This window comes from Aquarana catesbeiana, linkage group LG13 (genome assembly GCF_042186555.1).
Source record: "Aquarana catesbeiana isolate 2022-GZ linkage group LG13, ASM4218655v1, whole genome shotgun sequence".
NCBI lineage: Eukaryota > Metazoa > Chordata > Amphibia > Anura > Ranidae > Aquarana > Aquarana catesbeiana.
The window spans coordinates 132,326,273-132,349,089 of NC_133336.1; the positions used below are offsets into that span (position 1 = coordinate 132,326,273).

At 38.6% G+C, this 22,817-nt stretch overlaps 1 protein-coding gene across 2 annotated transcripts in view; it reads left to right on the forward strand.

The window, feature by feature from the left end:
- The window catches only part of KNL1 (kinetochore scaffold 1), a 318,489-nt gene that overhangs the window by 181,522 nt on the left and 114,150 nt on the right, over positions 1-22,817 (forward strand). For both annotated transcript variants that reach the window (XM_073609599.1, XM_073609600.1), the window contains 7 exons: positions 1-5,499; positions 6,152-6,290; positions 9,836-9,891; positions 18,744-18,842; positions 21,415-21,530; positions 22,228-22,318; positions 22,403-22,519. The exon at positions 1-5,499 is cut by the window's left edge and continues 456 nt beyond it. In XM_073609599.1, the coding sequence (XP_073465700.1) occupies positions 1-5,499; positions 6,152-6,290; positions 9,836-9,891; positions 18,744-18,842; positions 21,415-21,530; positions 22,228-22,318; positions 22,403-22,519 (6,117 nt within the window). The remainder of the gene's footprint in view (positions 5,500-6,151; positions 6,291-9,835; positions 9,892-18,743; positions 18,843-21,414; positions 21,531-22,227; positions 22,319-22,402; positions 22,520-22,817) is intronic.

Genomic DNA, 22,817 nt, shown 5'->3' on the forward strand with positions numbered 1-22,817 from the left:
CTTGACTTAACAAAATGCCACACTACAAATATTACATCTTTCCTTCCAACAGTCAACCATAAACTGACAAATTTAAGTTCAGGCAACCCCTCAACATCTTATTCCAGCACTCGTAATAAACTAGAGTTTAGCCTTTTTGAAGGAGCCAGTGTTAAACCACCAAAGTCTGATTCCATTGAGCAAACTCTGCTTTGTGAAGATGACATGGATATGACATTTAGTCATACAACTCGCATACACGGTGTTCTAAAGGAAAATGCTCCCCCTAATCAAACAAAGACATACGTTGCATGCAAAAATCAAAAGACTGTTATTTTTACTGATGAAAATGAAATGGAACTTACTGAAAATGATTCGGTTTTCTTTAATAACACTTTAAAAAAAGATAGGCAATCTGTTAAAAGAGACAGTAATGTTTTCTTTTGTAATCAAGATACAGTATGTCCAGAAGAAGATATGGATATGACCAGAAGCCATACGGTAGCTATTGATGGGCCAGCAATATGTGAAATGTTTAGTAAAGATGGGACTGGTGACACTGTTCAGTCTGGAAAGAGACAGCGAAGTTTTGGATTATTGTTGCCCTTTCAGATGGCTTCTTCCAACTCTAAAAGTTATGTAAATGGGCAACAAGTCTTGGCTCAGTTGAACCCTTTATCTTTAAAGTCAGTAGGCGACATTGGGCAAAGCAAAACCATTATAGGCAACACTGTTGCTGAAACAAAATGTGGCAATGAGAAAGTAACATTTCAAAATCCATGGTCAATTTCAAAAGAAAATGACCCACTTCCTTTCACTGAGAAAACCATTTTGTTTGCATGTGAGCAGAATGATATGGAGATGACCAAATCTCATACCGTTGCCATTGACCGTAATGCACCTGATATTACAAGTAATACCTGCATTCCAAGCCCAAATCTAAAACCAATAAAATGTGATCTTTTATCATCAAGATCATCTTCTGGCTTTAACAAAACTGTTTTCTTTTCAGGTGCTAGTGATGACATGGATCTCACACAAAGTCATACAGTGCAGATTGATCAGAAATCTTTAGTGAGAAACAATTTATCAAATGGTACACAAAATTGCATTTTAAATGCTACTGATCAGACAAAACACGTTCAAAAGGACTTGGCAATTACTGTGGCTGAAAATGATTGCCTACGAATTGAGTCTGCATTAACTGCAGCAGAAAACAAGACTGTGGTAGTTACAGGTGAGCAACAAAATATGGACATTACACAATCGCATACTGTTGCTATTGATGGTGATGCCTGGTGCAAAGAATTCAAGCTGTATACTGGCGATGGCAATAACACAGATAAAGAACATAACTGTGTTTCAGCTAAGGAAAAAAATACAGTGCTTGGATCTAATAAAGACAGCAAAAATGTACTGATGCAGGCTTCTGTAGAAGACCAAATTACATCACTGAGCAATCCGTGTCTTAATGGCAGTTGTGCCTACCCTGCTGATGTACTGTCTAGGAAGTTAGGTGGTCAAGTATACAGAACCATTCAAGATAATACCATGGTTTTCCCCTCTGACCAGGATGATATGGAGCTGACCAAATCTCACACCATTGCCATTGATAGTAAATTGATATCTTTGCCAGACAGTACCCATAAGCTAAAACCAATTCTTAAAGACAAAAAATCAAATGGTTGTTCGAGGTTATCTACCATACACAACAGAACAGTTTTCTTTTCAACTGTTGGCGATGACATGGAGCTGACCCAAAGCCACACAACTTGCATTAATCAAAATCATTTTACCAGTGCAAAAGAAAAACTCTTTTCAAATGCTGTTAATCAGACTAGACATGTGTTGGATGACATGGAAATAACAATGGTTGAAACTGCTGGATTACAGATGGATCCTACCATAAATGAATCTAACAATAACAAGACGGTGGTATTTACATGTGACCAACAGGATATGGATATCACACAATCACACACTGTTGCCATTGATGGTGACACCCTGTCAAAAAGATTCCAATCTGATACATGCCTTGCCATTAACCAAAGGGATGACTACATTTTGGCTGTGCCCAGATGCCTGCCTGACAAAGACTTTGTGCTTGAATCTAAGAACGATTTCGGGAGTGTTGGCAAAATGGACTTGATTAAAGAGTATACCCTGGTGTCGTCAAGCAAATCTGAGTTAAGTTTTTCAGGCAGTCATATAAATATCACTAATATGTCCTGCCAGAAATCGCCTGATCCTTTAAAAGGCAACACTGGTGTTTTTATATCTAATCAAGATGACATGGATATGACTTGTGGAAACACTGTCACTTTTAAGAGGATTTTACTGCCTGGTGACTCTACAAATAAAGCTATTACCCATGCCCCCTGTCCTGATAAAACTGTTGTGCTTGAAGATGACATGGAATATACAAAAAGCCACACTGCAGTCATTGATGGGATAAACAAACATGAGTTACAAAGTCAGTCTGGTATTTTGAAAACGATGGCAATTTCTGCTGATGACATGGATATCACAAAGTCAAATACAGTTTTCATTGATAGTATGGTAACCGATGAAAGGGCCAAAGATGACCAGAAAAATAAATATAAAAATACCTTTATAAAGTTAACTGGGCCTTCCGATCTAATTCCAGATGACCTAAAGATAACAGTTTATCCTAAAAAGCCTTTAACTGATAAGGCAAAGGCTGTTGAAAAAGTATCTACAATGTCTGTCTTGTCCAAAGACAAAATATTCAATTCACTAGACCAGGAAGACATGGATCTGACCCGGACAAATACTATAGCTATTGAAAACAAGGTTTTGGGTGAGGTGGAGAAATTGCAGGCTACACATTTGAGCAAAACACAAATAACACAAATCTGCTTCGCTGACATGGACATTACAAAGTCAAATACAGTGTTTATTGATCATATACCTGCAAGAATGGAGTCCCACTCTGTGGTTAAGTCTAAAGATGATCTACCTTCACATAAGCCCATTGCTTTGCATGGTGGAACTGAACCTCTGGCTGGTCAAACTGAATTAAAAGATATCAATAGTGAAGAGGTAACCAACAATGCAAGGGTACAAATAAATGAAAACTGTTTGCTACGTGAACCTTCAAAGAATAGGCTTTTAATGAAGAAAAATGCATCAGGGGATGAAGAGAATCTAGTGGAATTCCCCAGTAAACATTTTGTAAACAACTTGCCTTGTGAACAAATTGAATTAGACCTGTCTAGTCAAAGCTATGTTTTCACTGGCACTTCAAAGAGAGAAAGTATACCTTCCCACCGGAAATCTTTTTGTATCTTTGATGAAACTGTCCAAGTATGTAACATGTCAGAGACCACTGCAAACATTGATCTCGTAATTGGCAACAATGATAAACACCTTAGTAAGGGTTTCTTTGATCAAACAACATGTAACCAAGGGGAAATGGAAATAATGAAGTGTCATACCACTGCCATTGAAAGTAAAATAGGGGCGACTCCTTCAAATTGTCCTGTGGAGAGTAATGCTCCTGTACATAAAGCCACATCTCTACTTTCAAAGGATATGCCTGTGGATTTTACAGTAAATACAGATGCAGAAATGTTAAAGAGTGACACTTTTACTAGAAATAAAGGACCCCAACAAACACACATGTATGAATGTGTGCCATCGTGTAAACAAGGAACTTTGGAAAGCACCAGAGCTCACATTGCTGTTGAAAAAGTTAACTCTGAGGAAAATTGCTGTGAAAACTCAAATGAAAGCAACCGTGAAAATGTACAGGTTGTCAAGTTTGTAGAAATGTCAAACATACCCTCTGCAACATCACAAAATGGTGAAAACAATTTAAAACCGCCCATCGATACAACTGAGAAGAAGGGATCCAAACAAAATAATTTTACTGAATCATTGCCAAGTGAGACACTCATTTCTTCAGAGGAAAATGAATTCACACAGTTTGATTCAATGGTAGCTGATGGTTTATTTGAGCAAGGAAAAAAAACTACCTTTGCTGGTATTGAAAAAACATACTTTTTGTCAGATCCATCGCCGTTCCCAATAACAAGCACCAATGTGTTTATTGGCCAGGAATTCAAAGACGTTGATCGTGGTACATGTAGAAATGAAATTAAAAGACCGAGCAGTATAGTGTCTCTCACTTCCGATAATTATGAAGGCATTGTTTCAGACCACAAGAATGCAAATACAAAAATGGATATGGCTTTAGATGACAGATATATTAAACTCGATGGCAATGCATTACCAGATCACGGTGCCCCATCTATTGGTACAGAAACAATACCACTGCATACACAGACTGCAGGTGACCATAAACCTATAAATGCTTATTCACAGATTTGTGACTTGAGTGTTTCTTCTGAAACAGGTGCCAGTTCTGCATCTCAGAAGCAGGAAACTGTACCTGGGAATCTCTGTAGTGAACAATCTGAGGCGTTTGTGAACTATCCAGGTGCAGTTCAGGACTACCAGGTGACAAAAAAGCACAGATTATCAAAAAGGGTATCATTCTGTTTTTCTGAAAATAGAGTTGGCGAGTCTGTTGTAGAGTCAAATACTGAAATAACTTTGCAAAACAGGAAAAAAATGTTTAATGCCCCAAATAACCAATCTGATAGCAGCCAATATAACCCTGGAAAAATAAATGAACAAACTGGGAATATATCTGTCAAATTTGATTTTACAGACAAAGTATTGATTGACAGTTTACCAAAGAATAACAAATCTTTAAAATGTTCCATTGCCGAAAGTATTGAGTTTTCCTCAGATAAACACGAAAGTGATAAAGTGTCTAATAATGTTCAAGAGGATGTGTCATTGTTTGAACCATCACAGAAAGAAAAAAGGCGTAGAAGTATTGCAGATATCCAACTGAAAATAAGAAGTTTAACAGAGAAGTCAAAGAACATGCCAAGCAATCATACTGCACCAGTCTCTTGCTTTGATTTGTCCACACTGCCTCAGACTCTAAATCCTACGAGTGGAGGTTGTATACCTGAACAGACTTTGTTTAATGAGCAGGTGTCCATCAAAGACATCCAAGCTCAAAATAAACCCATAGGGAAAGGCAGTGGACCGATAAAAGAAACTTGTTTGCAAAACAGACTGTCTGTTAACATGCTTCAACCAAAGTTACCGAGTAAAAGGCATTCTAGCACTTGCAACCTTCAAGAGTTGGCTCCTTCCACCAATTCCAAACCGCCAACCCAAACTTACCGAACATCCATGAGTCTTAAAGCTTTCGCTGATGGTGACAGTGGTCACTATATAGACGAAGAGATGCTTCCTGCTTGCCTAGATGACCACGATGGTAATAGTCTGTTCCAGTATGAAGTGCCAGAAGGTGCTTGGGAAGAGTTGTGTGAAAAGGAAGCTTTGCACGAAAACCTGAATGACCAATTATCTAAGGACTCTGTAACTGGTCACAAAAGAGCCAGAGACCCTGAAGATGATACAAAATTACATAGAGAAAAGAAGGTCAGAAAGAACGATGACACACAAAATACACAGGTGGGTTTGACAATTACACACGTAATTCTAAAAAAAATGGAGTAGATTTGCTAAAGGCAAATACTCTGCACTGCAAGTGCAGTTTCCTTAGATCTGAGGGGAACCTGCAAGGAAGAAAAACAGTATTTTTGCTTGTACATGATTGGATGATAGAAATCCAGCAGAGCTTCCCCTCATTGCAGAGCTTCTCCTCAGATCTAGAGCAAATGCACTTGCAGTGCACCGTATATTTTGCCTTTAGTAAATCAACATTAATATCTGCATTTGTGTAGGTACAAAATGTTTGGGTTTTGCAACTTAGTAGCACTACCACACTACATTGCCAAGGAAGATGTAACTAGTCTATTCTTTTTTTGCCTTGTATCACCTCACTTTCCATTGTACACTTTAGAAAGTGTAAAAAGTCTCCATTAAGGACATTACCCCCAACTTTTTTTTTTCTGCTGAGATAGTATCCCTATTTGACACGAGGCATCAATGGAACAGAGGGTCATTACGGAAAGTGATCCTCTTTGTAGACACAGACCTCAATTAACACCTGGCTGAAGTTGCAACTCTCTCACGCTCCATGTAATTGGTCTTTATCACTTGGTATCTGTTAGTCTGCTTATCTGCATTATTTTTTGTATATAACTATCCTTATATTGTCTAGAAATCTGTTGGTTTTAAAAGTCCAGACGAATGCTCTAGAAATGATTTTTCATCTCATACAAGCAAAACTATGGAACAGACTTACTGCAGCAGTAGCTCCCATGATTCAAGAGGAGAAGGGATGTCTGTTGAGCTAAGCAGTGAGTATTTATCCGGTTGTATTGTGCTTTTCTGCTTACAAAAAATTAAAATAAAAACTTTAAAGTGTCTATATGTACATGGATGTTTAGTCATTAATTAAAATCTGATTTGTTTTGAAGAAATACAATCTCTCCATACAATAAAGGGTTTTTATATATATATATATATATATATATATATATATATATATATATATATATATATATATATATATATATATATATATATATATATTTTATAATAAATATAGTGTTTTTACATGTGCTTATTTTTAGGTTTCAAGTTACAAATAAAGAAAAAGTGTGGATGTACCATGGTAGTTGTAATTTTTTTTTTTTTTTTCCATGTCTCGTTTCAGACCCCATATTTTCAATATAAAAAATGCGCTAAAGCTAATTTTAGCAAATTTAACATACCTTGGCAACGTGTGGAAGTGATTGGGTGACTTTACAGCTGCTTAAGTAGCTTCCACCAGAAAGCCGACAGTCGGCTTTACAGTCGGTAGTGTGATCAAAAGCACTTGCTACCAGACACTTTTTCTAAACAGCATTGATAGACATCGGGATAAAGGAGAACTAATCCCACTAATTTAATGGTTTCCCAAATCTGTTACATGCAAGGCGTGCCTCTGGTGATAACTATAACAGTTGCCATTGTGCTTAAAGTGGAACTCAAGTCCATAATGCTTCTGCTTCGGGCTGCCTCCCTGGTGTCGGGTCTTTGGCTGTCTTGATTAGCCAGCGCGGATGACCTAAACCTTCAGCAATTTTGCAGGAGTTCAATTACTCTGGCACATGGCCATCTACACAAGACTGCAAGCAGGCAGGTGTTAACAGGCACAAATAACTGTGGCTGCCGACAGTCAAACCTGGCTGTACAGGCTTGACGGCCGCTGCTATATGCACACAACTTATGGTATTTAACTCCTTAGTTTACATTTACATTCCCCGCTGACTGCAGATGAGTCCTGGTTGGTTGTTAGATGCCGGTGGAAGGCAGCTCTTTAATCGATTCCCGCCCTCCGTACGCCAAATGATGTCCTCAGCTTTGAGCGGGGATATCTGAGTGATGCCTGTAGCTACAGGCATCATTCAGATATCGTCTTTTAGAGCCGGCGATTCTGTGCACCATAAGAATGATCATAGCAGCTGTTCCGCCGCTTGATCGTTCTTACGGGAGGTGAGAGGGGACGTGTCGTGTATCGTCGTCGTTCCCTCCCACCCCCCCACTGCCCTCCGACTACCGGTACGATCGGTGAGTCGGTCACAGGATCTGCCGGCCCTGGATGTTCATCAGAGATTTCCGGTGGACCAGATGGTCGCCGGAGTCTCTATGATCGTCGATGGCCAGGCGCGATGTTATGACGTCACGCCCGGCCTCTGCATTCAAACGAATGGTGCTGATTTAGCTGGGAAGCCGTGATCCTTTTTTTTTTTTTTTTTTTTTTTTAATTTCAGGCTTCCCAGCCTAGAGGTGAGATGTGGGGTCTTAGTGACCCCATATCTCACTGTAAAGAGGACCTGTCATGCCATATTCCTATTACAAGGGATGTTTACATTCCTTGTAATAGGAATAAAAGTGATCAAAAAAAATTTGGGGGGAAAAAAATGTGTCAAGCTAAAAGAGTAAAATTAACAATATTAAAAAAAATTTTTCTTTAAAGCGCCTCTGTCTCTGTGAGCTTGCACGCAGAAGAGAACGCATACGTCCCGCCCACATATGAAAACGGTGTTCAAACCACCATGTGAGGTATCACCGTGAACGTTAGCTAGAGAGCAATAATTTTAGCCCCAGACCTCCTCTAACTCAAAACATGTAACCAGTAAAAAATGTTAAAGCGTCGCCTATGGGGATTTTTAAATGGCGAAGTTTGCCATTCTACGAGCGTGTACAATTTTGAAGCATGCCAAGTTGGGTATCATTTAGTCCGCGTAACTTCATCTTTCACATTATGCAAAAACATTGGGCTAACTTTACTGGTTTGTTTTTTTTAAAGCACAAAACTATGTTTTTTTTCGAAAAATTGCTGCGCAAATACCGTGCGAGATTAAAAGTTGCAATGACTGCCATTGTATTCTCTAGAGTCTTTGCTAAAGAAACATTTATAATGTTTGGGGGTTCTATGTAATTTTCTAGCAAAAAAATTATGATTTTTACATGTAGGAGAGAAATGTCAGAATTGGCCTGGTAGGCAAGTTTTTTTTTTTTAAATAGGAAGTAAACTTCCTCTGCAGACATTTACCAATAGGTAAGCCTATAATAAGGCTTAACTATATGTAGTGAAAATATCTCCTAAACATGTACAGTTTAGGAAATATTTACATTGCATGCAGCCAGTGACATCACCGACGCATGCGCTCTGAAGTAACAGTCACAGGTGGTGCAGTTCCTTCCGAGCCCAGTGCCTCGAACCCGGAAGAAATGAGAGGGGAGATGTCGACGGTGTGCAGGGACTGCTGCAACAGCTTAGTTCTAAGGTATTTTATATTGTGCTAGTATGCAATGCATACTAGTGCATTATGCCTTTTTTGTCTTGCAGGTGTTGTAAAAAAAAAAAAACAGCTAGTTTTGTTAAATGCCACATGGCTAGACCACCCACTTATTTAACAAATGTTTTTGTTCACTTTTTGTTTTTGTTTTTTTCTTTAACGTGTTGACTTTTAGACTTTATGCAGTATTGCATAGTGTTTGAGATATTTGGGTTAAACGTGTCATGTGACCCACATCTCATCTCATGCAATATCTTTTTGTGAATTAACCCGTTATTAAATGTGCTCATTTTTGTTTAGAGATTTTGTTAAATGGTTTTACTGTGTGACAGCGCTGACACTGATCATTTACCATTACTGTGATATATAGTACAGATTTGCACAATGATAAACCCAGGGAAATATTTGCAGTGGTAACGGCCATTAAGAGATGATGGATGAATAAGTGTGACCTAGCTACTTCACATATCACACATCTGTCCATCTATGGCACAACTTTCTGCGATGCAGGACAGGATCTTTTTGTTCACTTGGTACATCTGATGACAGTCTACAACCTAAAGCTGGCCTTAGACTGATCAAAGTGTGGCTGGTTCAGCAGGGACCATCCCAAATTTCAATAGTGTGGCCATCCCTGTTTGACAGAAGTTGATCCTTGCATCAACATCTGTTGAATGAACGTGTTATAAAACTTTTGTTGATCGGTGACTGCAGCTGCTGCAGTCAGAATACAATGTCCCGGTTGGGGGGGAATTTCTCTATCCACCTCAATTGTGTGCATGGAGGAATCTGTTAGATGAATGGGGAAAAAAAATATGCTAAACTCTATTGCACTGATAAGATCACAGAAAGGTAACATGACTTGCTTGCATTTTTAAAATACAAGTGAAATCTCCTCTTTGTTTGCCAAGCATTTTCTGACACATAAGTTGTTTGGTTTTGGTTATTTACATTTTACTTCCTCTTTGTAAACAAGAGCCACAAGATGGAATTTCTTAACTATATGCCTTTTTGTTCAATAAATTGTGACCAATAGTCTTATTCTGTTCGCACAGGTCAGCAATACAGTCAGATGGACTCTCAGTTACCATGCAATAACGGATATGGGCAGGTAAATGATGAGATGCATTGAAATTGTATGCAAATAATGTTACTACGGCAGACCTTTTGTGTTGTATCTACATTTAAGACTAATGGTTGGTTTGGCAGTCATGAGATATCAACTAGTATTGTTAGAGACTTAAGTGGGGCTACACGCTATGAGAAAATCTGAAGAAAAATTCCATACATGGGCACCATTGTTCGATTTTCAAATAGTGTGTACACAACTTTTGACATCTGATTTCAGATTTTCCGAAGGGACAAACGTCAAAATCATTGTTTTACATGAACAGTACTAATTTTCATTTAATGTGTATGATTTTCGTATGAGCATCGTTCAAGAGTTGATGTACAATTAGTTCTATCCCCCGTTACGACCTGCTGTGTAACATTGAGGAAAACTGGATGATTGTGCGTCTGATTTTCATGGTATGTACTGGGCGTTAAAGTGGACCTAAAGCCCCGTACACACGATCGGACTTTCCGTGACGTGGCAAATTATGAAATCTCCAAATGCAGCGCACAGTTCTCTTCTTCAATGGGATTATAATGAAGCTGCTTTGCTGGTGTCACTGATTGAGCTATTGCAAACAAATTTTCAAAGGCTTTTTTTTTCCTAGTGATGACAAGAATTATATTAGTTTTTTTTTTTTTTTTTTTTGTGTATTAAAATTTTTTTTTTTAAAATTAGACATGCTATCTGCCAATAGAACTTAACCAAAAAGTGCATTCTATGCATCCAAAAATATAAAGTTTACCAAATCATTATAAAACCAAAAAGAATTATGTCAAAGCAATAACTCCAAGTCCAATAACACGTTATCTCCTCTGAATCCGCAACATGTCTGGTTGACGAACGGTTGTTCAGAAACTAACTGAAAAGCACGAAATGAAAAGCGCAAACTGAAAAATGCTAAAAGAAAAGCGCGAAAAAAACTCACCAAACTTCTACTAACACGAAATTAGCAAAAGGAGCCCAAAGGGTGGCGCTAAAGAGCTGAAAAACCACGTAGTACGTCTCTACGTTCGTAATTGTTGGCCAACATTTCTGTGACTGTGTGTTTGCAAGACAAGTTGGAACCAACGCCCTTTGGACAAAATTCCACGGTTTTGTTGGCCAACAATCCGATCGTGTGTATGAGCCATAAAACTAGGTCACCATTTGCTGCTGTTCAAAAAAAACATCTAAAAATGTTAATAAATACCCTTAAAAAATGTACTTTTTTTTTTTTTTTTCCTTTCATTTCTCCTGAAAATAGCAGTGTATTTGCTAGCATGGGACTATGACTAAGCACTCCTGAGTCTAAAGCCTTGCACCTGTGTGCCTGCATAGTGAGATGTAAGTCATTGTTGCCTGTGACCAATCGTCTCACAAGAGTAAAATTTGTTGCTATCCCTATTGTGCTGCTCCCTGTTCTCCTTGCTGCAGCAAAAGCTGTGCCTGATAACCTATAGTGCAAGGATCACTGTTTTCTGCTCTATTTTTATTGTGTGGATAGCTACTATCTGCACCCCTCCTGCATCCTAGACCACCAGTTATTAGTGGGTCAGTAATGGCATGAGAAAACAAATACTCTACCTACCAAGGTGGTCATCGCCACAAACCGTGCAGAACATGTTATTTTAAGTTTGTAATGAGAAAAATAACCTGTCAGAATCCCAGGGGTAATATTGGTAACTAGTCCTTTTCCCTCCTATTTGCCATTTTTTTTAAGCACGTCTTCCGCAGTTCATGTCCTTTTTAAATGCTTATCTGAATTTTGTTAACCAGGTTTGTGTGCGACCTGTCGTTCTGTTGGCTTTCATACGCTTTCTCCATTGAGATGTGGACATGCAGTGTAACAAACCAGCATTGACACTGTGGAAGAAAAATACTTAAGTTCCGAAGTACTTTAGAACATTAATCAAATGTCTGAAAAACCTTTTGCTTTGGGCTTGCTTTGAATGTGGAGCTGTTCCCTAGTGTTTTATGACATTCATTGTCTTCGGCAAGATGAGCCTGGAGTAATGAACGTCTGGACTAGAACACCCTGACACCTTTATACATGAAGCTGAATGTTTCATGTAATCCAATCCTCTAATGGCACCCACTTCGAACGGTACAATATATTTTTGCCTCAACTTCTCCATCTAGGTTGTCTTAATAAACTATTGTGAAGGGTTTGCTTAAAAGAATAGTTTGTTTTCAGTGAGCACATATTTTCAGTTATTAAAGTGTTTATCTGGGGAAACGTTTGAGTGTTTCACGTTTTTTAATGGTTCAATCCTTTGTTTTGCAATAAATACAGCAATTAGATTAGTTATTGCAGTGAGTAAAAGATCAATTTGCAGTCTTGTGCTGCACTATTTCAATTTGAGGAAAACTATTTAGCACACTAAGCAGGAAGCCCCCCAAATCATACCTAGAATATTAATCACTTATGGGGTTTAAACAATCAAATCTTTCCTGTTGGTCCCCCTTTTGTAACTGTAAAATCCCCTTTTCTCCTCAAATTTGCAATGGCCACAAAAGCAGACTTGATCTGTTTTTTTTCTTCCATTCCCCTATCGCTGCTTGGCCCAAAGGAAACTACTGTACACATCCCATCATACATTGGGATGTTAGTTTTCTGGTTGAAGTTACATAGGATGGTCTGTGACTGGTGTCAGGGGGAGTAATTTGTTCGGTCACTGCTTGCTATGCCTGCAATCTGCATTCACCAACAGTCTTATAGAAATGACTCAGGAGGGCTGCCCTTGTAATCACTACACGCCAGCTTGTAACCTACTGCCTAAATGACATGCTAGAGTAGAGTGCTTTAGAAGATGGGAAAATACATGTAGAAAGTTCTTGCTAAATTGGATTACTAGCAACCTCTGTTCTTGGCTGCTGATATGTCAGCCACTGAGTTACTCCACCTACGCAGGGACTCAGCCTGATGAGATGGCAGTTTCTGATGTCCGGTCCTGTGCACAGAAAGTGTGTTGTTGGCCTCTGAACAATTACTTTGATTATGGATTTGACAGGCAAAATGCATCTGTCAGGTAAGTGGATTAATGCTTAGTACTTTGTACACTTGTGCCTACCATAGTACTAAAGATAGATTTTTGCCCAAAGTGTGGTTTCAAGCTGATCTTACAGCTATAGCTAAAAAGTAAAAAACGAAACAAAAAACAATTCCAAATGGGTAGTAGAAAACTAGTGAAAAACACATGCGTTTTGAGTGCTAAAGTGTTTTTTTTTTTTTTTTTTTTTTTTTTTTTTAAGTGATAAAAACCAAAAAGGCAGCAATAAGCATATCAAAATACCATCAATATTTGCTATGTTCAATCACCAGTGGTGGGGCAATATGCAGCCCTATACATCGTATATGGATATAGCCAAAATCAATGATAGTCTCAACATGTATCAAATACAAGGAAAAGAACAAAACAGTTTCTGGGTGTAGTAAGTTCAGTCTCAGCGGGCTACATAGCATAAATCACGCTCTGCTGCTACCTCCCGCTCCTCCTCTTAAAGCATCCAATTAGGATGTTGCATTCATGGAATAAAAGAAAATCGTCATTGCGCAATGATCAGCATAAAGTGCATCAAACAAAGAAAAAAGGAGAAAATATTTAAGAGACACAAATGATTATCAGTTGGAACAAAAACGTTTGAATGGCAAATGCAGCTTAAACAGGCGAGAGTTGGATCAATTGTATCGTCCCCTGATAGGGAGGTGAGGATCGTGTCCCCTAGAAGGGAGCAAAGTCCTAGATCCCCAGAACAGAGATATACATCTCCTGAGCTGTCGTGAACGGATAGAGGCAATCAGAATGGACAAGGAAGACCATATAGAGAAGATAACACCGGACCCAGAACCCCTAAACTGTGGTGGAAAAATAAAAATCACCAAGACAACCCTATTGGAAAAATAACGGGAATAGAAATAATCAAAAGCCTTATAATCAACCATATAATCAATATGGTAATTCAGGAAGTGGTGAAAAAGATAACTATGGTTACAATCAAAATAGGGGTGATAGAAGGGATTATCCACAGTATCAAAATCAATACGACCAACATCAAGACAGGCTTGATTATTATGACCAACATCAGTATGAATCTAGGAGGAGTCTGATTCACACCCATAATAGGTATGAAGCCTTAAGGGACTATAGGGATGAGGATCAGTCACGGTCTTTTTTGGAGTACCGCAGGAGCGAGAGAACCCCACCACGGTACGAACAAAAGGCAAACGCAAGGAGTCCAAATGCAAGAGGGGATGCCGAGGAGGATTCAAGACCAAAAAGAAAGTCATTGGGGAAGGGATCCATAATTTGAGTGGAATAGAATTAACAAGAACTGAATTACTAACACTTGATAAAGGATTAAAATATGCTCCTAAACGCAATTTAAACAAATTTGAAATGTATGTGGATATTCAGAAGTACCTGAGAAAACTGAATATAAAGAAATGTATGTTTAATCAGACTCCAAGTAATAAGCCTAATAGAGTAGACACACCCGGAAGAATTGTACATAGCAAATTAAGGAATAAGTCACTGTTTAACCCCCCAGTATCCAACAATGAACATATAGAAGTCTTTAATTGGATGGTTATACAGGATAAATTAAAAAAATAAGTGACCCACTTAGCATCAAAAAAGGAATTAAGGACTAGAGGATAATAAAAAAATCATTATTAGACCTGCGGACAAAGTGGGAGCAATTGTTGTGCTATCCAAAGATTATTATAAGGAACTACAAGATCAATTAAGTGATACAAATACTTACATCAAGTTAAGGGGGAATCCAACTAAGAAATACAAAGAAGAATTATCGGAACTGGTATTTAAAGGGAGTATTAAAAACATTTTAACCAAGAAGGAGGCAAAGTATTTGATACCTGATACATGTAGGGTTCCGATAATCTATACGGTTCCAAAAATCCACAAGAATCAAACGCAGCCACCAGGAAGACCCATAATTAATAGGATTCAGTCCATAAATGCAAGAATAGGACAATATGTGGATAATTATATACAGCCCTTGGTACCTAAAACATGTGCCTACACAAAACGCCTAATACAGATACTCAATACTATTGAACTTAGGCCGGAATGTAAATACCTTATAGCTACAGCAGATGTTTCATCGCTGTATACTATAATAGACCATGAGGAGGCGGTCAAAGCGTCTAAATGGGCTATGGAGGAATTTAACAACCTTCTCTCTAAACAAAAACGATTCATATTAAGGTGCTTTGCATATGGATTACAACATAATTATTTCTGGCATAATGGAGATTACTATAGGCAACTTAATAGCATTAGAATGGGTGCAAAGTATGCACCCAGTGTTGCCAATATATTCAGGGCCAGATGGGAGGAGCATTTTTTCTGATATCCCAGATGATCTAATCCTCTACAGAAGATTTATAGATGACTATCTTAATATGGAAAGGTGATGAAGAGCGTTTGATCCAATTTTTTGGCAAATTGAATAACAATCAGAAAAATATTAAGCTCACCTATGAGATCAGTAATAAAGTTGTGCATTTCTTGGATTTAGAAATACAACTGGATAAGGGGGCTATAAGCACAAAAACTTTAAGCCAGTGGAACGAAATGGCTATATTCGGGTGGATAGCTGCCACTATGATCTTTGGCTTATTAACATTGCGAAGGGCCAAATGGTACGCCTTAGAAGAAACTGTACTGATCAAAGTGTCTATCTGGAACAGGCAAAACTGTTGGTGGAAAAAAAAATTGTATCAAAAGGATATAGTGAGAATTTTATTGAGGAGAAAATACAGGAAGTATACCGTATTCCAAGAGATTTGTTAATTCAGGATAAGGAAAAGAATATCACCAAGTATCAGGAAATCCCCCTTATATTGAATTACAACACTCATAGGCAAGTGGAACATATCATTAGAAAACACTGGGCACTTAAGGCGGATAAGCAATTGCAATCAATTTTACCTGATAAACCTTGCTTCATTTATAGAAGGGCACCCACTTTAGGGAACTTGGTAGCAAGAAATGTTTCGGACCCTCCCAAGAAACTGAATGAGCTGTCCTTCTTTCAGGGAAAATGCTCTTTTCCTTGTAAAAGATGCTATGCATGCAAAAACACAAACTTCAACGGCCAAAAATGTACGAATTTATGTCTACTAGCACCAAAAGGAGTACACAATTAAAGATTTTATTTTGTGCAGAACAGAAGGGGTTGTCTATATATTGCAGTGCTCATGTTCACTGCAATATATAGGTAGAACTAAACGCCCCATGTGGAAGCGCACTAATACAGAATATCAAGAATGGCTTCCCCAAACACAGCGTGCCGCGACATTTTGCATCCCATCTTAACCCCTTCCGTACTCGGCTTTCCGGGGTTATACCGGGATGATGCCCGCAGCTGCAGGCTTCATCCTGGTACCGTTTTTTACAGTGGGCGATCGGCTTTCCTGGTATAACAACCGATGCAGCTAAAAGCAGGAAGCGACGGCATTACGTCACTTCTTGTTTATTCGGCTGCCGATGGCGCCGTTTTTTAAAAAAAATACACAGTATTCACAATCACCGAAAATGGCAATCTGAATACTTTGAAGTGCAAAGGAGGGATTAGACCCCGATCCCTCCATAAAGAGTACCTGTCACCACCTATTACTGTCACAAGGGATGTTTACGTTCCTCGTGACAGCAATTAAAAGTCATCAATTTTTTTTTTTTTTAACAATTTATAAATATAAAAATAAATAAGAAAAAAATTTTTTTTAAAGCATCCCTGCAAGCTCGCGCAGCAAAGAAAACGCATACGGAAGTCGCGCCCGCATATGTAAACAGTGTTGAAATCACACATGTGAGGTATTGCCGCGATCGTCAGAGTAAGAGCAATAATTCTAGCACTAGACCTCCTCTGTAACGCTTACCTGGTATCCATAAAAAAAATTTAAAGCGTCGCCTATGGAAATTCTTAGGTACCGTAGTTTGTCGCCATTTCACGAGTGCGTGCAATTATAAAGCGTGACATGTTTGGTATCTATTTACTCGGCGTAACATCTTTCACATTATACAAAAAAATTGGGGTAACTTTACTGTTTTTTTTTTTTTTTTAAATTCATGAATTTCCAAAAATTTGCGTTTAAAACACCGCTGCACAAATACCGTGTGATATAAAATATTGCAACAATCTCCATTTTGTTCTCTAGATTCTCTGCTAAAAATATATATATAATGTTTTGGGGTTCTAAGTAACTTTCTAGCAAAAAATACGGATTTTAACTTGTAAACACCAAATTTCAAAAATAGGCTTAGTCATGAAATGGATAATAAGGATCCAACATCTCTAAAATTTTGGGCTATTGATAGGTATAAGCCTCATTGGAAGGGGAGCAACAAAGTAAGAGAACTTGATAAAAGTGAATCCAGATGGATATTTGAAATGGACACTCTTGCTCCGAGGGGCCTGAACATTGATTTTGATTTATATTGTTTTATTTCTGATTCTTCGTATTAGATTGAATATATATCTGTTTTTATCCCATTTTATTATTTATTATTATATATATGAAATGTGAGCTATTTACCCTTAGTTCAGATTTAGTAGCACCAACGTGCATATATTTAGTTTTGGATTCTACAGCATCAACGTGCATATACCCAATAGCTAAAATTGCACTACACGCACCTATTTATTTGATGTGCTGCAGTCTCAAGTGAATATTTAAGTTGACCACTTGAGGGAGTAGGGTAATAGCAGTTTATGAAGTTTCAAGTTTACTTTGCTTTTATAAAACTACAGATAGTTTTAAATGACCATTTTTATATTAATTGTTTGTTAAAATTTATTGTAAGCTATGAACTTGTTAAATACCAAGGCAAATGAGCACTGAACAAACATGATGATCCAATGATCACCGACGTCACTATGGCAACCGGAACGCTGTAGCAAGCATAACTATGGAGCTTTGTCTGTCACATGGCTACCCTTGATAAAGTCACGTGACATGTGACGCAACACGCTGGAAGGAGCCAGTGACGACATCTTATGTGTCTGTATGAAGTACACTGGATGTGGTAGGAGGAGAGGTAATCGCTCTGACTGTTCCTTAGTGCTGATTACCATAGAAGTACATGTGAGTGGATTCACCTGTGCCTTTGATGCTGTTGATGCACTTTATGCTGATCATTGCGCAATGATGATTTTCTTCCATGAATGCAACATCATAATCAAATTATTTAGGAGGAGGAGCGGGAGGTAGCAGAGCATGATTTATGCTATGTAGCCCGCTGAGAGTGAACTTACTACACCCAGAAACTGTTTTGTATTTGATGCATGTTGAGACTATCATTGATTTTGGCTATATGCATATACGATGTATAGGGCTGCATTATGCCCCACCACTGGTGATTGAACATAGCAATTATTGATGGTATTTTGATATGCTTATTGTTGCCTTTTTTACATATTTGGTTTTTATCACTTAGCACTTATGTGTGTTTCACTAGTTTTCTACTACCCGTTTGGAGTTTGTGCATATATTAGGAAGTTAATTTATAGCGCACTATTTATTTTATCATTTACTATAGGGGTATCCGAACACTCTTAAAATGGTTGCAGCTTGATTATTTAGGTCATTTCTAATATTGATTCACTATACACTATATCAGCGCTTTAGTACACCATTGTACAAAAAAAATACATGTCTGGTGACTTTTAACGGTGCAAACAAAAGTCCAGCAGCTCAGGGTTTGCATGCTGTGGAGTATTTCATAATAGTCTTGTGTTCACAGTTTTCAGTTATTTTATGTTTCTTTAATCACATCTGTCAATGGTTTGCAAAAGCAAGGAGGTTAATGCAATAAACTTTGCTTACATATTTTAATCCATAGAAATTCCAGGATGGGACTATTACAGTTAAGGAATTCTTTATGCTACTTGGAATCCGTGCTCTCATTCAAAAGCCAAGATGCAGTGAGCTTCCAGTTAATGTAAGTTTTTTTTTTTTTTTGTTTTTTTTCTAGCTTATACCTTTTCATAGCAAAGGTTCCTACAATTTCTATGTGCTAAAAGTATTGGCTGTCAAAGCATATGCAACAATGCTGTGGTTACTGGAGAATGTGTTGAAGCTGCCAGGTGTAAAACACTAAAGAATAATTAATTTGCACCTGAGTGCTCCTCATCTTCTGCATTGCAAGAGATATCTGTCATTAGATGGCCCTGTGCTAACCTGGACTGTTGGCAGGTGGAACATTCTGGGCACTGCTGTAAGTACCACCCTATGAGAGATAGTACAAGTCCAGAGGCCTCCATGAGACCTGATTGAGGGATGGGTCCTCTAGATGGATTTGCAGCCCCTTGAGGGCCTTACCTCCTAGATTCCTTCCTCATTCCTGGCCCTAATCAGGTGAATATTCTCAGTGATGTAACTAGGATTCCTGCCTCTTAAAGTGTAACTGTTTTTTTTAGTTAGAGTGGAGAGGGATTGGATCACCTCTCAGTCTTTATAGCGGACTGTGCTCTTCCTAAGTTGCTGAACCCCAATGCCCTGTACACATGGGCCGAATGCCGGCGGCATCGACCGGTTTAATAAAAAACATCCAACATTCGGCAATAGTGTATGGGAGCCAGTCTGACAGAAGTCTGCTGTTTGACCAGCTTCTGTCGGACGACCATGCTGGGAAACCAGCAGCCAGCCGTCTCCCGATCAGCGGCGTGTTCTGGCGGGGGGCCGCCCCTCTGTCAGAACACAATAACTCAGCGGGGGGATCGCTGTACAAACATCAGATTGTTGGTACAGCAGCTCCAACCAGAGCTGATGGGTTTTATTTTTTATTTTATTTTTTTCATTCAACCCACTGGGTTGAATGGAAAAAACTCAATGTGTGCTAGGCTTAAGGGTTAAGAGTATAAGGCTTCTCATGTTAACCAGGTGGTATCCTCTTATTGACTTATTTGTTCAAGGTCTTTTCTAGGGAATGGTTTCCTGGGACTTGTCCCAGTGTTGTGTGTGTGTGTGTGTGCGTGTTTTTGTTTTTTTGTTTTTTTTTTTCTGTTGACTGCATAATTTTTGTTCTAGTTTCTTCCTTTTCAAGTACATGAGATTTTCTACCTGTTTGTGATGGATTGCTGGTTAAGGCTCACAACCACTCACTGTTTCATGTGTAACCACTGGTAGTGATTTTTCTGTCCTGCTATGAAGCTCCAGGTTGATCCTCTGTGGACTTCTTTGTTGTGCCCGTTGTCTTAGACCCCTTTGACACTGGGGCGCTTTGCAGGCGCTATAGCGCCTGCAGAGCGTCCTGAAATGAAACAGCACTGCACTCTCTCCAATGTGAAAGCCCCGAGGGCTTTCACACTGGAGCGGTGCGCTGGCTGGACGCTGAAAAAAGTCCTGCTAGCAGCATCTTTGGAGCAGTGTATACACCGCTCCTTCACTGATCCTGCCCATTGAAGTCAATGGGGCAGCGCGGCTATACCGCCAGCTTAGCGGCGCTTTGCGGGTGATTTTAACCCTTTTTCGGCCGCTAGCGGGGGTTAAAACCACCCCGCTAGCGGCCAAATAGCACTGGTAAAACGGCGCTAAAAATAGCGCTGTTTTACAGCTGACTCCGCCCCCGCCCCAGTGTGGAAGGAGCCTAACAGAGGGCTTCTCCTTATCTGGCTCTGCTGTGGACATGTGTTCTTTAGAGAAGTCTGAGTTCTCAAATTCTCCTTGGGCTTGTTAGTGGTTGTTGACCACGCATGCGTTTGCTTTTGAATGTCCTGGCTGTTTGCAAATTCCTGGGTCTAATGATGGATGTGAAAGACAATACGATTTGTATACTTGCTGTAAGGTATTTGTTTTAGATTGAGGGACCCAGTCCCACCCCTCTGAGTCTTCTTTTTTTTTTTTTTTTTCCTTTCTTTTTTTTTTTGCTTACCTTTTTGTACTGCTTTCTCAGAATGCTGGCTAGAGGAGGAGTTGTATGAGAGTTGGCTTACATTTTTTCCTGTTTGCCAGTGTCCTAACCGCCTGTAGGTAAAAGTATAAGCTGTTTCCAATTTCCTCTGTCCCCCCTTAATGGACTTCAAGAAAAAGTTTTTTACTTCAGGGTTCATTCACACTAGATGCTCTGAATGCAATCCCAATGCATGGCAGCAAAAATATAATGGTTCACTGAGTGCAGCTTAAACCCGTGCATTGCAGCACTGAAAAAACTATAGCACAATAAACAAACGCAACACATGAAAACGCCAGTGTTGTAACCTCCTGTGGCTAATGGTACAACTTAACTGATTCCCTGTATCCCCTAATGAACCTCTAGAAAATGTTTGGTTTTTTTAGTACAAAAAGTGAAATATTTCCATTAGGTCTGTTTTAAATGAATGGTCTGCTTTTAAGACAAGGCACAATGTGCATGAGGTAATGTACCACAGAGATGTAAAGAAATCATCCATAAGACCAAGGATTTATTTTTTATTTTTTGTGAATCTAATTTTACTATTCACTCTGTTTTTACACTTGTTTGTGCTGCAATTATGTCAATTGCTAAGGTTTTCATTTTGCTTCCTTTGATACAGCGTGGAAACTATGAAACCTTATCTGCTACCGACTTGATGCTAGATCTGTTCATTTATCAACCTAAACTTCAAGTATATGAGGAGGAATGCCATACCTTGTACCAAACAACTGAAGAGTATGTTTGTTTGTTTTTTTGATTTTTTGTTTTTTCTCGTGTGGGTGTTTTTTTGTGGGGTTGTTGTTGGTGTGTGTATTTTTTTTTTTTTTTCATAGGTTAAAGGATAAGTTCATCTTTGGGAATATGTTACGTGTTCCACCCGCTTTTAAGCTGGAACATGTAACATGTTCCCAATGCCACAGCCACGTCATTCATTTACACAGCTCTGTGTGTGTGAACTACAAGCCCTGACATCCTTTGCAACTGTTGGCTTGTAGTTCTCACAGAACTACCACGGTAGTTCATTGATACTTTGTCAGTGAATCTGCTTGGCCATAGGGGATGTATGGGGTACAGATGCACAGAAAGATCTACAGGAGGCCTGCATTTAATAATAATAAAAAAAAGTGAATTTGTCCTTTAAGAAAAGACAAAACTTGAAGGATCTTGGTTGAATGGTTGCATTTGTGTGTGTGTGTGTGTGTGTGTGAGCAGCATCTTGAAATTTTCATGAGCTTTACTAATGGTAGCGGTCTTTGGGCTACATATTTTTAATAAAATACATACTAAGTCTCACATAATCTAACCATCTTTTGAAAGGAAATGTGTGTTTTTGTTTTTTAAGCAAGTGTGTACAAGTCATATAGCCATGCTTAACTTTTTTTTTTTTTTTTAAAGAAAATACTAGGGTAATTTGGTTGTTAAATCTTGTTAGGTTGAAGTTGTATACAGATATGCAAGATAAGCCTCTAACTGAAGTTAGCAGCCTGCTGTGGGAAGAAATGAGGATGTGCTCGGAAAATGAGGTACTAAATATGTTACCTTGATAGATTTACTTTGCTCCTGAGAGTTTAGATCAAATGGTTAAATATTTCCTTTATTTCTAATAGCTGATGCTCTTTGGCACGACACTTAAAAATCGGAAGTCTATGTACGCCAAGAAAAGCAAGATTTTAGCACATGAAGCAAAAGTGTCTATTTACAGCAAATTGCTTCATAAAGCTCAGGTAAATGTTAGTCTTATATAAATTCTTTCTCCTCTTTGTGTATGAGTGTCTATTTGCCTGGCAATCTATTTATATTCCTGGTCCCACCCATTGTAGGTTCCTTGATTTCTCTCACTGTTGTGATTCAAACTCAACTTTACCAAAACAATCATGTTTGCTAAAATCTGACTGCATTGGGTTACACAAAATGTAGTTTTATTAAAATAGATTTTTTTTTTTCTTTTTTTAATTTATAGGAGCTACGTTTATTGGAGCGCCTCAGCAGTTCAATGATCATATTGCCTAGGCTGTTAACCCT